The following is a 14,692-nucleotide window of genomic DNA, read 5'->3' on the forward strand; positions in this document are numbered from 1 at the left end:
GAAGAATGGACAATAATATGGAGGTATCAATGGAAGTGTACCTATTCACAGAAATGGAGGGGGTTTGGATAGAAAAACTTGATAAGATATTTTATTACACCCTCTCAGAAATCCCATTATGATAGTAACCTCCCTGCTTGCTGGAGAAATTGTGGAAATCAAAATGCAAATCATGATCATTGTTACGATTGTGGAGTAACTCTGAGGGTCCGAAGGGTGCAAAGTCGCCCCCTCCTTTTTGAGAATCGCAAGATCACTATTATTTCGGGTCTGAGACCCAGGAAATGAGAGAGATACACATCATGTCAATAATGAGAGAGAGAGATGCAGGATCACACCAAAATCTCATCCTTAATATTAGTCTCCAACACTTTCCCAACCACTGAAGTCAGGCTAACTGGCCTATAATTACCTTTCTTTTGCTGTCCTCCCTTCTAAAAGTGTGCAGTGACATTGCAATCTTCCAGTGGTCCAATACCAACTCTCACCTACCTATTACTCTATATAAAACTGAAAAAACGTTTGATATTCTGCTTTAGATTATTGCAACTCTGCCCTTACATTTCATCTTTTCCTTTCATAGTGTTTTTTTAGTTGCCTTTTGTTGGATTTTAAAAGCTTCCCACTCACTTTTGCATGGCTTTTATGCAGTCCATAACTTCCCTTGTCAGGCACAGTTGGCCACCTCTGCCATTTGAGAACAAATTCTTCTGAGGGACATATCTATCCTGTGCCTTGTGAACTGTTCCCAAAAACTTCCACCATCTCTTCTCTGCCACCATCCCTACCAGTATCCTCCTCCAATACACCTGGGCAGGCTCCTCTCTCATGCCTCTGTAATTCCCTTTATTCCACTGTGATACTCATACGTGTGACTTATTTGACTCCTTCAAATTGCAGTATGAATTCAATTGTATTATGATCACTGCTTCCTAAGGGTTCCTTTACATTAACCTCCCTAAGAAAATCTCAGTTATTACACAACACCCAATCTAAGACAGCCTTTCCACAAGTAGGCTCAAGCACAAGTTGCTCTAAATAACCATCTCGCAGACATTCAATAAATACCCTTTCTTGTGATCCACCACCAACCTAATTTTCCCAATCCCCTTGCGTATTGACATCTCCAATTGAAGTTGTGTCATTACCTTTATTCCATGCCTTTTCCAGTTCTCTTTGCAATCTCAACCTCATATCCTGGGTACTTTTTGGAGGCCTATATGTGATGTCCATAATGTTTTTTTTTAACCCTTGTGATTTCTTAACTCCACCCACAAAAATTCAACATTGTCTGACCATATGTCTCCTCTTTCTAAAGATGGAATTCCATCTCTTACCAACAGAGCTTCTCCACTGCCCATAGCTTCCTGCCTATCCTATGGATACAATGTATATCCTTTGATGTTAAGATGGCAAATATGGCCTTCCTTCTGCCATGACACCGTGATGCCCACAATGTCGTACCGACCGATCTCTAATCACACCATGAGTTCATCCACCTTATTCTGAATGCTATTGGCCTTTAAATACAGCACCTCCAGTTCTGCATTCTTTGCCCTTTTGCATTTTGCCTCTGGGTACAATTTAACTCTTTGCTCTGTCTGCATTTGTACCCAATCATTGGCTTGTTCTTCCTTATCTTCATGTTACATCCATCAGCTACTTTTAACCCTGCTGGCTCATCCTTAGCTCTATCATATTGGTCTCCATCACCCTGCCATATTAGTTTAAACCACTTCCAACCGCTCTAGTAAACCTCCAAGTGCACCAAATCCTCATCGCTAATAATGGACTCCAATATCTTCCCAACCTCTGAAGTCAAGTTGACTAGTCTATAATTTTCTGTCTTCTGCCTCCCTCACTTCTTAAATAATGAAATAGTTTTTGCAATTTTCCAATCATCTGGAACCATTCCAGAATCAAGTGATTCTTGAAAGGTCATTCATAATGCCTCCATAAACTCTTCAGCTATCTCTTTCAAACCTGAGGGTGCAATCCATCAGGTCCAGATGACTTATCTACCTTCAAGCCTTTCAGCTTCCCAAGCACCATCTCCCTGCTTCACTCTACCCCACACTTTCCAATTTGTAGCATGCAGCTGGTGTCTTTAACAGAGAAGACTGATGCAAAATACTGATTGAGTTCATCCAACATTGCTTTACCTCTCATTGCCACATAGCAAGCATAATTTTCCAATGGTCCAATATCAAACCTAACCTCTCTTTCACTTGTAATATGTCTGAAAAAGCTTTTGCTATCCATTGTTATATTTCCACTGTTTATCTGTTATTATTATTTAGGGCTAACTTACCTCATATTTCATCTTCTCTCTCCTTATTGCTTTTATAGTTACCTTCTGATGGTTTTTAAAATGTTCCTAATCCTCTAAGTTCCCACTACTTTTTGCCCTTTCTTTTGCTTTTATTTTATCTTTGACCTCTCTTGTCAGCCGTGGTTGCCTCATCCTCCCTTTGGAATACCTCTTCTTTGGGATGAATCTCTCTTGACCCTCTAAGAGTATCAATGAAATATATTACAATCATTATGTAAAATTAATGGCTAATTCATGCTGAACAAAGCACTGAACCAGAGGTAGGTGTTTAAATCCCAACCAATATCTCTGGAAGGGAAAAAGAGCTCTAGAGTGTCATCGGAAATAAATGTCACTTGTTGTCAATGAAGCACATTACAGTTGTTATAACATTGTAACAGTCCAATTCTGCACAGCATATTCGACTGTGATTTCAATGAACCAGAGACAGGTGTGCAAATCTTACCGTGGTTACTGAGGGATTAAATTCCAGGTACTTAAATAAATCTGGATTTCTATAAAGATGGTAGCTTGCAAACTGTGAGCCATTTGGGAGCGTACCTGCTGCTGTTTTAATGTGAACGCATCAATAAAGCTCCTTGGATCATTTGCATCCAGTGTCTGGTAGTTCTTGGTTACAAAGTTTTTTACAAACCCACGAGTTAAGTTTCGATTTTTCAGCATTTTCTTGTGTGAACCAGGTAGAAATCCCAGTATGGGAAATGCATTATAAAGCTGTAACATAAAAACATTGCTATCAGTATATTTGTTCTGAAATACAAGGAAGTCCTGATGGGTGTTTACAACCTCTCTCTATCCCAGGTATGGTTCTAGAATGCTTCAAAGCAGCCACTGTTATTCCAATCCTCAGGACATCAGCAGCAATATGTCCTAATAACTACAGACCTGTGGCACTCACTCCCATAGCTGCCAAGTGCTTGGGACAATTGGTCATGTCCCATATCAAGGATGTCATGCTGGTTACCTTGGACCAGCATCAGTTTGCCTACAAGGTGAATAGATCAACTGAAGGTGTCATTTCTGTCGCCCTCCACACCGTCTTGGAACACCGAGATCACAAAGACAGCTACGTCAGGATGTTTTTCATTAATTGCAGCTCTGCCTTTATTAAAACACTACCAAACAAGTGCTGTCAAGCTCCACAGTCAAGGTCTTGGCACATCAACCTTCAATGAGATCTTGAACATCCTATTTGTTCCCAGATGGTGAACCAAGTCAAGTGTGCCTTAACCCGACTCACAACCCCCCAAACCTGAACACCGGTGTCCCACAGAGGTATGTTCTGAACACAATTGAGTATTCTCACTGCATCTATACCTGCCCTCTTGCTCATGTTACAAACTCAATCATCACATTTGTAGACGGCACTAAACCCAAGAAAGAACAAATCGGGAGGAGGTGCCGAAACTCTGTCTGATTGGTGCAGGAACCAGAACCTAGCACTCAACATCAAGAAAACAAAATATGATAATTGACTTCAGGAAGGCAAGATGTCCTGACCAAACAAGCCCTGTTATTCATAAATGGTGAGGTAGCGAAAAGGGATTCCAGCTTCACGTTTTTGTGGATTAACATCACTGAGAAACTTTCTTAATCTGTCAAAACAACCACGATAGTAGAGAGGGCACAGTCCACAGCAAGGAAGACTATCATGTCATGCAGCGGGATCTGGACCAACTACAAAAATAGGCTGAAAAATGGCAGATGGAATGGAATGCAGACAAGTGTGAGGAGTTGCACTTTGGGAGGACTAACCAGAGTAGGTCATACACAGTGAATGGTGGGGCTCTGAAGAGTGTGGTAGAACAAAAGGATCAGGGAATATAGGTCCATCATTCATTGAAGGTGGTGTCACAGGTTGATATGGTTGTAAAGAAAGCTTTTTGGCACTCTGGCCTTCATAAATCAAAGTATTGAGTAGAGGAGGTGGGATGATATGTTGATGTTGTATAAGACACTGGTGAGTATTGTGTGCAGTTTTTGTCACTTTCCTACGGGAAAAAATACAGAGGAAAGTTATAAGGTCATTACTGGGTCTCGGGGTCCTGAGTCTCGGGGTCTCGGAGCACTAGTAAGCTAGTGCAGATCAACATGTGGCTGAAGACATGGTGCAGGAGGGAGGGCTTCAGATTTATAGATAATTGGGCAGTTTTCCAGCGAAGGTGGTTTACATCTGAACTGGAGGGGGACAAATATTCTTGCAGGTAGGTTTGCTCGAGAGGCTCCAGTGGATTTAAACTAGATATGAGGGGGGAGGGGAACCAGAGTGTAGGAACAGATGTATGGGAGAAGGAAGAAAAAGAAGACAGTAAAGTTCTTTGTACTGTTAGAGATAAACAGAGAGGAAGAGGTAGAGAATTTCTTAAATGCATTTATTTTAATGCTAGGAGCATTGTAAGAAAGGTGGATTAGCTTAGAGCATGGATTGATACCTGGAAATATGATGTTGTAGCTATTAGTGAAACATGGTTGCAGGAGGGGTGTGATTGGCAACTAAATATTCCTGCTTCAGGTGTGATAGAAATGGAGGGACAAGAGGGGGAGGTGTTGCATTGATTGTCAGAGAAAATATTACAGCGGTGCTCTGGCAGGATAGATTAGAGGGCTCGTCTAGGGAGACTATTTGGGTGGAATTGAGGAATGGGAAAGCTGTAGTAACATTTATAGGGGTGTATTATAGACCACCTAATGGGGAGTGAGAATTGGAGGAGCAAATTTGCAAGGAGATAGCAGATATTTGTAGTAAGCACAGTGTTGTGATTGTGGGGGATTTTAATTTTCCACACATAGACTGGGAAGCACATACTGTAAAAGGGATGGTTGGTTTGGAGGTTGTAAAATGTGTGCAGGATAGTTTTTTGCAGCAATACATAGAGGTACCGACTAGAGAAGGGGCAGTGTCGGATCTTCTGTTAGGGAATGAAATAGGTCAGGTGACGGAGGTATGTGTTGGGGAGCACTTTGGGTCCAGTGATCACGATGCCATTAGTTTCAATACAATTATGGAGAAGGATAGGCAGGTTCAGTATTGTCATTTAAAGTAAAATTGGATAGGTATATGGACAGGAAAGGAATGCAGGGTTATGGGCTGAGTGCGGGTCAGTGGGACTAGGTGAGAGAAAGCGTTCAGCATGGACTAGAAGGGCCGAGATGGCCTGTTTCTGTGCTGTAATTGTTATATAGTTATGGTTATATGGTTTATTCCTTGGAACGTAGAAGATTGAGAAGAGATTTGATAGAGATATACAAAATTATGAGGGGAATAGATAGGTTAAATGCAAGCAGACTTTTACCACTGTGGTTGGATGGGAGAATTATAAGTCCTGGGTTAAGGCTGAGAAGTGAAAAGTTTAATTGGAACATGAGGGGAAACTTCTTCACTCAGAGGATCATGATAGTGTGGAACAAACTGCCAGTGCAGGTGGTCCATGCGAACTCAAGATCAATGTTTAAGAGAAGTTTAGATTGTTATATGGATGTTTGCAGTATGGAGGACTATGATCCCAGTACAGGTCAATAGGAGGGAGTAGCAGTTTAAATAGCTCAACATTAGCTTGATGGGCCAAAGGGCCTGTTTCTGCATCATACTTTACTATGACTTTAGAACCGTGATAATACCACCAGAGGGTCTTAAGGAGAGCTGTATTTGTGCGTTGCCCAATCCGTGGTTGTGATGCACCATTTTGAGTTACTGTCACCTTCCGGTCAGCTTGAACTGGCCTGGACATTCTCATCTGACCTCTCTCTTTAATAAGGCATTTTCGCACACAGAACTGCTGTATTTTTGCACACAGAACTGGATGTATTTTTTGTTTTTGATTTTGCACCATTCTCTGTAAACTCCAGAGACTGTTGAGCATGAAAGTTCCAGCAGATCAGAAGTTTCTGAGACGCAGAACCCATTCCATCTGGCACCAACAATCAATACCAATGACCATAGTAAATTGGAAGGAGATGCTGGCAGGGATGACAGCAGAACAACAATGGCTTGAGTTTCTGGAAAAATGAGGAAGGTGCAGGACAGATTTATTCCAAACACAAAGAAATACTCAAATGGGAAAATAGTACAGCCGTGGGTGACAAGGGAAGTGAAAGCCATTGCAAAAGGAAAGAGAGGGAATGCAACAAAGTAAAAATTAGCAGGAAGATAGAGGATTGAAAAGCTACAGAAAGCAGCTCAAAGATTAATTAGGAGAGAAACAATAAAATATGCTAGCAAACACAATCGAGGTGGATAGAAAAAAGCTTCTTCAAGTATATAAAAGATAAAAGAAAGATGACAGAGGATCTAGGACCACAAGAAAATGAGGCTAAAGAAATTAACGATGTACAAAGAGATGGCAAATGAACTAAATGAGTATTTTGCATCTGTCTTCGCTATGGAGGACACTAGCATGTGCCAGGTGTTGAAGGGTGTGAGGGAAGAGAAGTGAGTGCAGTTACTATTACAAAGGGAGAAGTTGCTCAAAAAGCTGAAAGACCCAAAGGTGCAAAAGACACCCACACCAGATGAACTGCACTCAAGGGTTCTGAAAGAGGTAGTGGTAGAGATTGTGGATTTTCAGATGGCCTTTGACAAGGTGCCACATGAAGCTGCTTACCAAGTTAAGAGCCCATGCTGTGTTTCTGAAAAGTTACGAGCATGGTGAGAGTATTGGCTGATTGGTTGGAGTTAGCGAGTGGGAATCAAACGTTCCTATTCTGGTTGGTTGCCAGTGACTAATGGTGTTCCACAGGGGTCGGTGTTGGGACTGCTTCTTTTTATACGGTATATCAGTCATTTAGACAATGGAATAGGTGGCTTTGTAGCCAAGTTTTCAGATGGTACAGAGATTTGTGGAGGGGCAGGCAGTGTTGAGGAAACAGGAAGGCTGCAGAAGGACTTAGATACATTACAAGAACAGGCAAGAAAGTGGCCCAATTCTGTTCCTGCATCTTATGGTCTTATTCCATGGTCCAGATCACATTTCCTCCCCTTTCTGATACTTGGTCTGAACGACAACTGAACCTTTTGGTCATGTCAGCATGCCCCCATGCATTGAGTTACTGCCACCTGATTGGCGGATCAAATATTTGCATTATCGAGCAGGTGTACAGGTGTATCACCTGGAGTGTATATTTACAATTCTGGTGAATGATGAGATTTACCTGAACCACAGGAGAACCAGCAAGCTGAAAGTCTTCATTCACTCTCTTTACCAAAGCAATGAATGTCTTGTCTTCATAATCAAATCTATCACCAAAAACTATGGAACAGATGATATTGGCCACAACAGCATTTAACTGAATGGTTGGATTGAATTCTTGGCCTGCAGAAACACAGATCATTGACAAGTTACTGACAATGCAGAATACCGCTGGACTCTTTATTATGTACCCCAAATAGTATTTCAATTTCCTCTTTTAATTCAGCATATATCTGTTTTTTTTTTCCTTTTTGATTTCTGTAAGTTGTTTGGGTTTTAAATGGATATATCCATCAATTACATAATAATTTTTGTGGTAACCACTTCATCTTGTATTGCCACAAGGAACCCAGAGCTTCTGGGGAGAGGGCTCCAACTCTGATCCAGGCATTCATTTAGTTGTCACTGACTTGATACCCGATTTTCCTCCACTTCTGAAAATTAGAGGGCAGGTTTAAAGCTGAACAAAAACATCGGGGGCTTGGAATCGGGAGTCGGCCTGGAAATGCCTTGGTAATTTTAATAGGACGGTTGTTTTATTTTTGATTGTTAATAGACATGGGGGTTATTGTACAACAATGTTTCATCAGATGTTGAAGGAATTTCACAAGTATTGGGTGTAGTTTATATATATATTTCTATTAACCATGAGTGAGACTGAATTAAATCATTTTTGGTAATTACTAGACAACGGAGTGATGTGTTGGGGCACCCTTTGAGAGAATCGAAATAGAGCTGCCCAGTCCTGCCCTTTTGCTCCGCTTGGTGTCGCTGCTGAGGCTGGCCGTGCACATGCGTCGTGGTGTCGCGTCCCGATATCCATGATGGTGGATCGGCTCTCAGGTGAAAGCGGGGCTATTGATTTTGGCGAATGAGCAATTTTATACGAATATGTAACGCTGAACTTTGCCTGCATTCTGTAAGTTAGTGCATTTTAAGTCGATTTAGCAAAAAAAAGTGCCGCTGTAATGCACCATTTCCGCTAATTGGAGGTCGCAAAACAGTCAAACAGAGGACGAGAGTTTTAGTAGTATATAGATTATAAAATGATGAAAAAAATTCTGCTTTTCTCTAGGTTGAATTAGATTTATAGAATTCATGATCAGTTGTTCTTCACATCCTTTCACACCCTTATGGCACCCTTTCTGCTCTTCTCTGAGTTTACTGCGGTTATAAGTTTGTCGTGATCATTTGCAAGATGCACGACGTTACAATTTTATATATTGTTTATAAACAATTAATAGGATGATATTTTGATAATAGGGCATCAGTTGTGATTTCTCTTTTAGGCAAGCGATATGCTTTACCTTCTTTCCAAAATTTGGGCACTTTTTTCAGGATATTTAAGAAAATTATTGATATATATCAGTAGTTAAGGATGAAAACAAGCGAATTTTTTATACACCAATAGTCATGAATACTATCATTGCTGCTACTTTTCCAGTTGGGGTAATTTATCTATCTACCTATATACTGTATACTATATATAGGTAGTATATATATTACCTGTATACTGTATACTATACTGTATAGTTTGACAAACAAACTGTTTGTCTGTTTGTTGCCTCCAATTAGCACAAATGGTGCATTACAGCGGCACTATTTCAGGCTAGATCGACTTAAAATGCGCTAATTTACAGAATGCAACAACCTGAGCCAATCCCACCTTTCATGGAAACTGCGACGTGACACCACGACGCATGCGCACGGCCAGCCTCGGCAGCGCCTGACGATGCTCACAGCAGCGACACAGTGATCGGGCAATTTTTGGAGTGAATAAAGACAAAGTCACACAGTATTTGACAGGCATATATATTGGGCCCTCTGAAGCTGTCTGATCGATACTTGGATTTCTAATTCACAAGAGGGAACCAGCTGTTGTTCGCCTTGAAATGCACCTTCCCCAACAGCATCAAGTATTCTTTCGAGATAATGCTGCTGTGCAACTGAATAATGATATGGCAAGAACCAGTTTAACGGAATTCATGGATCTTTGCACTTGCGATCCATTTGCAAGAACCCTGTACTATGCGGATCTTCCCAGATTCCACACTTGGACTAATAAGAGATGGGAAAGAAGGAGAATGGGGAAAAGAGTGGAGGAGTACTCCGGGATTTTTGAAGCAAATGTTCTGGGTCGAGTGTATACTGTTTCTCCATGACGTGGTGACCTCTACTATTTGAGAGTTCTTCTTCATCACATAAAAGGACCAGTATCTTTCGAATCATTGAAAACACATGATGGAGATATCCTTCCATCATTCAAAGATGTCTGCAGAGAGAGAGGATTGTTGCAAGCTGATGATCATTGGCAGCAAACTATGGAAGAAGCAGAGAGAACAAGAATGCCCAGAGCAGTGAGAGATTTGTTTGTCGTCTTGCTAACCAACACTGAAATCAACAATCCACAGCAATTGTGGAACCGGTTCAAGAGTGCAATGTCTGAAGATTTCTTACAAATGGAGAGGAGAACTATCAATGATTCTAATATCATGATCGATGAGAGGCATTATGGACAAGCTCTTCTGTATTTCCAACAGAAACTTGAGAACTTGGGCAAAACACTTGAAGAATTTAACTTGCGAACACCAAAAAATGGTACAATTACTCAAAGTGCTGGCAATCTGGAATTATTGTGTGAACTGCAATACAGCAGAGATGAACAGCAGGAATTTGTTTCACAGAAGGAGCCCCTATTGAATAATGAGCAAAGAGAAGTACATGAATATGTGTGCGACTGCTTGAAAAGGAATCTCTCTTCAATGATTTTCATTGATGCACCAGGAGGAACAAGCAAGACATTTATCATCAACTTGATCCTCGCTAAAGTTAGGGGAGATGGAGGTGTTGCTATTGCTGTAGCATCATCAGGTATTGCAGCAACATTGATGCCTGGTGGTTAAACAGCGCATTCAAAGTTCAAAATATCTCTCAAAGTCAATGAAGATGCCTTTTGTAACATCGATAAAAACACCAATACTCCAAAATGCGAGGCTTATTGTCTGGGATGAGCTTATTGTCTGCCCCATGATAAGGCGGGAGAGCTTCGATGCCTTGGACCGGACTCTTGGTGACGTATGTGGCAAGAATGAGGCCTTTGGGGGTATTTCAACCATTTGCTGTGACGATTTCCGTCAGCTTCTAGCAGTTGTGAAACACGGAAATGATGCTGATGTGGAGAATTCATGCATAAAAAAACTCCTACTTATGGAGAAGCTTCATCCAGTTTCAATTGAAGAGAAACATGCGATTGAGTGAGGGAGAAGAACGATATTCTGAGTTCTTATTGGATGTTGGAGAAGACAAAATTGAGAAAAATGAAAACGATTAAATTGAATTACCTGAAGATATGATTCTGCCAGAAAAACTATGGAAGAAAGCATTGATTTCATCTACCTGACATTCGACAATCCTGCAGAACTGTTCTCGATGAATTCTATCTTGTTTCCTCTTAATGAGATGATGCAAAAAATAAACTTCACATGCATTAGACTTTTCCCTGGAATCATGAAAGAATACTGTTCCTTCAATGCCATAAGCGAAGTAGCTAAAGCCACTCATTTGCCAACAGAATTCCTTGACTCAGTCAAACTCTCTGGATTGCCACCACATAAACTGGAATTGCAGAGGGGATCTCCTATCATTTCAATGAGGAACTTGGATCCACCAAGGCTTTGCAATGGAACATGAATGATGGTGGAAGAACTGCACAGCCATCTCATCGTAGCAAAGATAAACATTGGTGCATTCAAAAAAGACATTGTCATGATCCCAAGAATTACTCTCAATTTATCAGAAGGGGAAGATGTCCCTCTTCAGCGGAGCCAGTTTCCGATACAATCATGCTTTGCTTTGACTATACATAAGGCCCAAGGCCAAACCATGGAGAATGTGTTGATTTATCTGGAGAATCAGGTATTCCAGCATTATCAGCTGTATGTAGCTTTAAGCCGGGGGAAAAGAAATGAAAATGTTAGAGTATTCTTGAAGGGTGGCAGATCAACCAGAAATTCTGTCATCAAAAGTGCCCTTCGTTAAATGAGGAGGAGCTGTATTTGTCCTGCTACGCTTCTTTCTTCTTTAATAAACTGAGTTTTTCTTCATTAATTTCCAAAGCACATCACATCAGATTGCACTGCCTTTCTCTCAAAGTGTGCCCCAACAGGTCACCCTGTTGTCTAGTTGTTATTATCTGTTCATATTTACACAATTAGCATCATTGGTTGTTGGTCAGTGTTTGTTTGAGTGTTGTTTTTCTTTGATTCTATTGCTTTTCATTGTTCTATTGTGAATGCCTGCAGGAAAATGACTCTCAGGGTACTAATTTGTGACATAATGTATATGTACTTGGACTCTAAATTTACTTTGAAAGTACAGAGGAAATGTTAGTAAGTATTCCACAGAGAGTGGTGAGTGCATGAAAAGTGCTGGTAGAGGCAGATTTATTAGAGACATTTAAGAAACTCCTAGATAGTCACATGAATGATCAAAAAATGGAGGGCTATGTCAGAGGGAAGGGTTAGATTAATAATCTTACAGTAGGTTAAAAGGACAACACAATATCCTGGGCTGAAGGGCCTTCCCTATGCTATAATGTTCTATGTTCTATGTTTTTTATGTTTACTCACTTGGACTTACCTTTATGGGATTCAAACATTTTTATCAGGAAATGGGCTTCCTCAGTGATTTTATCTTCAATAGTTTTCTTGCCCATCCCAAAGTCCCGTAGAGTGGACATGGTGAACCTTCGCATTTGCCTCCAGGATTCGCCGTTTCCAAAAACAATCCCTATAATTATTGTGACAACTTGTCAATGCAAACTGCTACCCAAATTAAAACTGGTCAAAAATGAGTAAATATGCTTTCTATCTAATGGAGTTATAATTCTGACCTATTACCTCCAAACTCAGGTTAGGCAATTCACTACTCAACTCTTAACTTAGAGCTTGCATTTTTTTGTCTCAACTGTTATGTGTGCTGAACAAACCAGATGAAAATGGGGTCCAGAGCTGACCCCCGCCCCCCCAGGAACTATGCTGCTAATGAGAGAGAGAGATGAAGAATAGAGGTAGAGGCATCTGCTACAGATGAGAGAGACAGAGAGAGACGAATGATTTATGTATTATGGCTTCTTCACTGATTATTTACCTTTTGCTACAAGGACACTTCTTTGCTCGTTAACATTCCTGAGGAGACAGCAGGAAGTGGCCTAGTTTGATGGACATGTTGAGTTGATGGATGGCTGATACCCTGTCAGTGGGGTTAAAAGACGGGTCTGGGGAGACACCCTCAGACACACCAGTGGACACTGAAAGAGTGTTGTGCACCCACAGGAAGGTGGGGGCCTGGAGGATCGGTTCAGGAGAATCGGTCTGGAGTACAGTGGATGAAGGCAGACCGGTGGGGACTTGTGTGTGTGTCCACCCTTGCTTGGGTGACGAGTCCATCACTGAAGAACGGTCTAGCCTGGAACAGAAGGGTCATCACCGGTGACCACAATGGTACAATGGAACAAGAAGACAACAGAAGGTTTGCCTGCTGCAGCTGCTTCTCTCTCTCTCTCTCTCCAACATTGCAACACAACAAGCAGCTATGCACGAACTGAACTGAACTCTATATTCTCTTATGACAATTCATTTACCCCTAGAGTTTGATAGAGCTTGGTTTTATTCCTGCACTTCTGTATTTTTTATTGCTAACCTGTTTTATATGTATATTGGCATTTTCAATACTGTATTGCTTAGTTTACTAATAAACTCCTTTAGTTTCAGTACCACCAGACTCCAATATATCATTCCATTTCTGCTGGTTTGTTAACCCAGTTACGGGGTACGTGACAAATTGGGGGCTCGTCCGGGAATTGATTACCAAATGTTGGGGGGGGGGGCAGTGAATCGAGGTAGAATTCCCTTATCTGATCTGGTCGTGTGAGAAACCAGAAATGTAGATAGCAGAAATGGTTGTTGACGAGTTTCTGTCAAGTCCGGTCCCTGTGGGTTTAAAGAAGGCTAAAAAGTCTGAGTTGTGGGAAATGGTAGAGACTTTGGAACTCAAGGAGGTTAAGAAAGGGATGACGAAGGCTGAGATACAACGTAAGATAGCTGAACATTATGTCATGATGCAGATATTCAAGCTGGAGGTGTTAGAACACTTTCCTGTAGGGAAAGGGGAGGTCAAATTACGTCTAGAAGAGAAGCGGCTGGAGAGAATTAAGTTGGAGGCGGAGGAGGCAGAAAAACAGCGACAGTTTGAGAGGGAGAAATGGCAATGCGTGGATAGTGGGGCAGACCGTGGGGAAAAGTTTAATGTTAGTCAGGAGATTAGGTTGGTACCTCCGTTCGAGGAGACGGACATTGATTGGTACTTCTTGCATTTTGAAAAAGTGGCCGTGAACCAGAAGTGGCCTAGAGATAAGTGGGTGGTGTTGTTACAAAGTGTACTTAAAGGGAGGGCTCAATGAGCATACGTGGCGTTGTCTGCGGAGGATGCAGAGGATTATGAGGAAGCAAAACAGGCTATCCTTCGGACCTATGAGCTGGTACCCGAAGCATGTAGACAAAAGTTCGGGGACTTAAGGAAACAGTGGAATCAGACATTCACAGAGTTTGCCTACGAGAAGTGTGTGTACTATGACCGCTGGTGCGCTGCAGAAGAGGTGGAGGAGGATTTCTACCACCTAAGAGTTGATCCTGATCGAAGAATTTAAAGGTTGTGTTTCGGATAATATCCGGACATACCTGAATGAGAAGAAGAATAAGTCCATATCAGAGTCTGCCAAGCGAGCAGATGAATACACCTTAACCCATAAGATAAAATTTTCCCCAAATAAGAGCTACCAGAGGGGTAGTAGGGATGGTAGAGAAAGCCCACTGGCTAAGCCAGAGAATAAGCCAGGAACTAGTGGAAAGGGTAAGGAGAAGGAAAAGCAGGCTGGAAGGAAGTTTGCCAGCTTTATGTGTTATAATTGTGGGAAAGCTGGTCACATAGCATCTAAGTGCATGGCTCCGAAGATGGAGACAGGGAAAGGAAAGACGACAACCCCAACTGGTTGCATTGAGCCGGTCAACAGACCGATGAGGAGGGCAAGGTTAGGTAGAGCTCAAGAAGGGCGTGAGAAGTTTATTTCAGAAGGGATGATATCTGTGAAGGAGGGAAGAAACCCCAGTTTCAGTGC

General features: G+C 41.5%; 1 protein-coding gene across 1 annotated transcript in view; it reads right to left on the reverse strand.

Moving 5' to 3' along the window:
- LOC140736323 (uncharacterized) overlaps positions 1–14,692 on the reverse strand; it is an 80,670-nt gene that overhangs the window by 14,572 nt on the left and 51,406 nt on the right. The window contains exons 12-14 of the mRNA XM_073062328.1: positions 12,157–12,306; positions 7,481–7,641; positions 2,873–3,046 (exon numbers count right to left, since the gene is read on the reverse strand). Coding sequence (XP_072918429.1) covers positions 2,873–3,046; positions 7,481–7,641; positions 12,157–12,306 — 485 coding nt within the window. The remainder of the gene's footprint in view (positions 1–2,872; positions 3,047–7,480; positions 7,642–12,156; positions 12,307–14,692) is intronic.

The sequence above is a fragment of the Hemitrygon akajei genome, chromosome 11 (genome assembly GCF_048418815.1).
Source record: "Hemitrygon akajei chromosome 11, sHemAka1.3, whole genome shotgun sequence".
Classification (NCBI taxonomy): Eukaryota; Metazoa; Chordata; class Chondrichthyes; order Myliobatiformes; family Dasyatidae; genus Hemitrygon; species Hemitrygon akajei.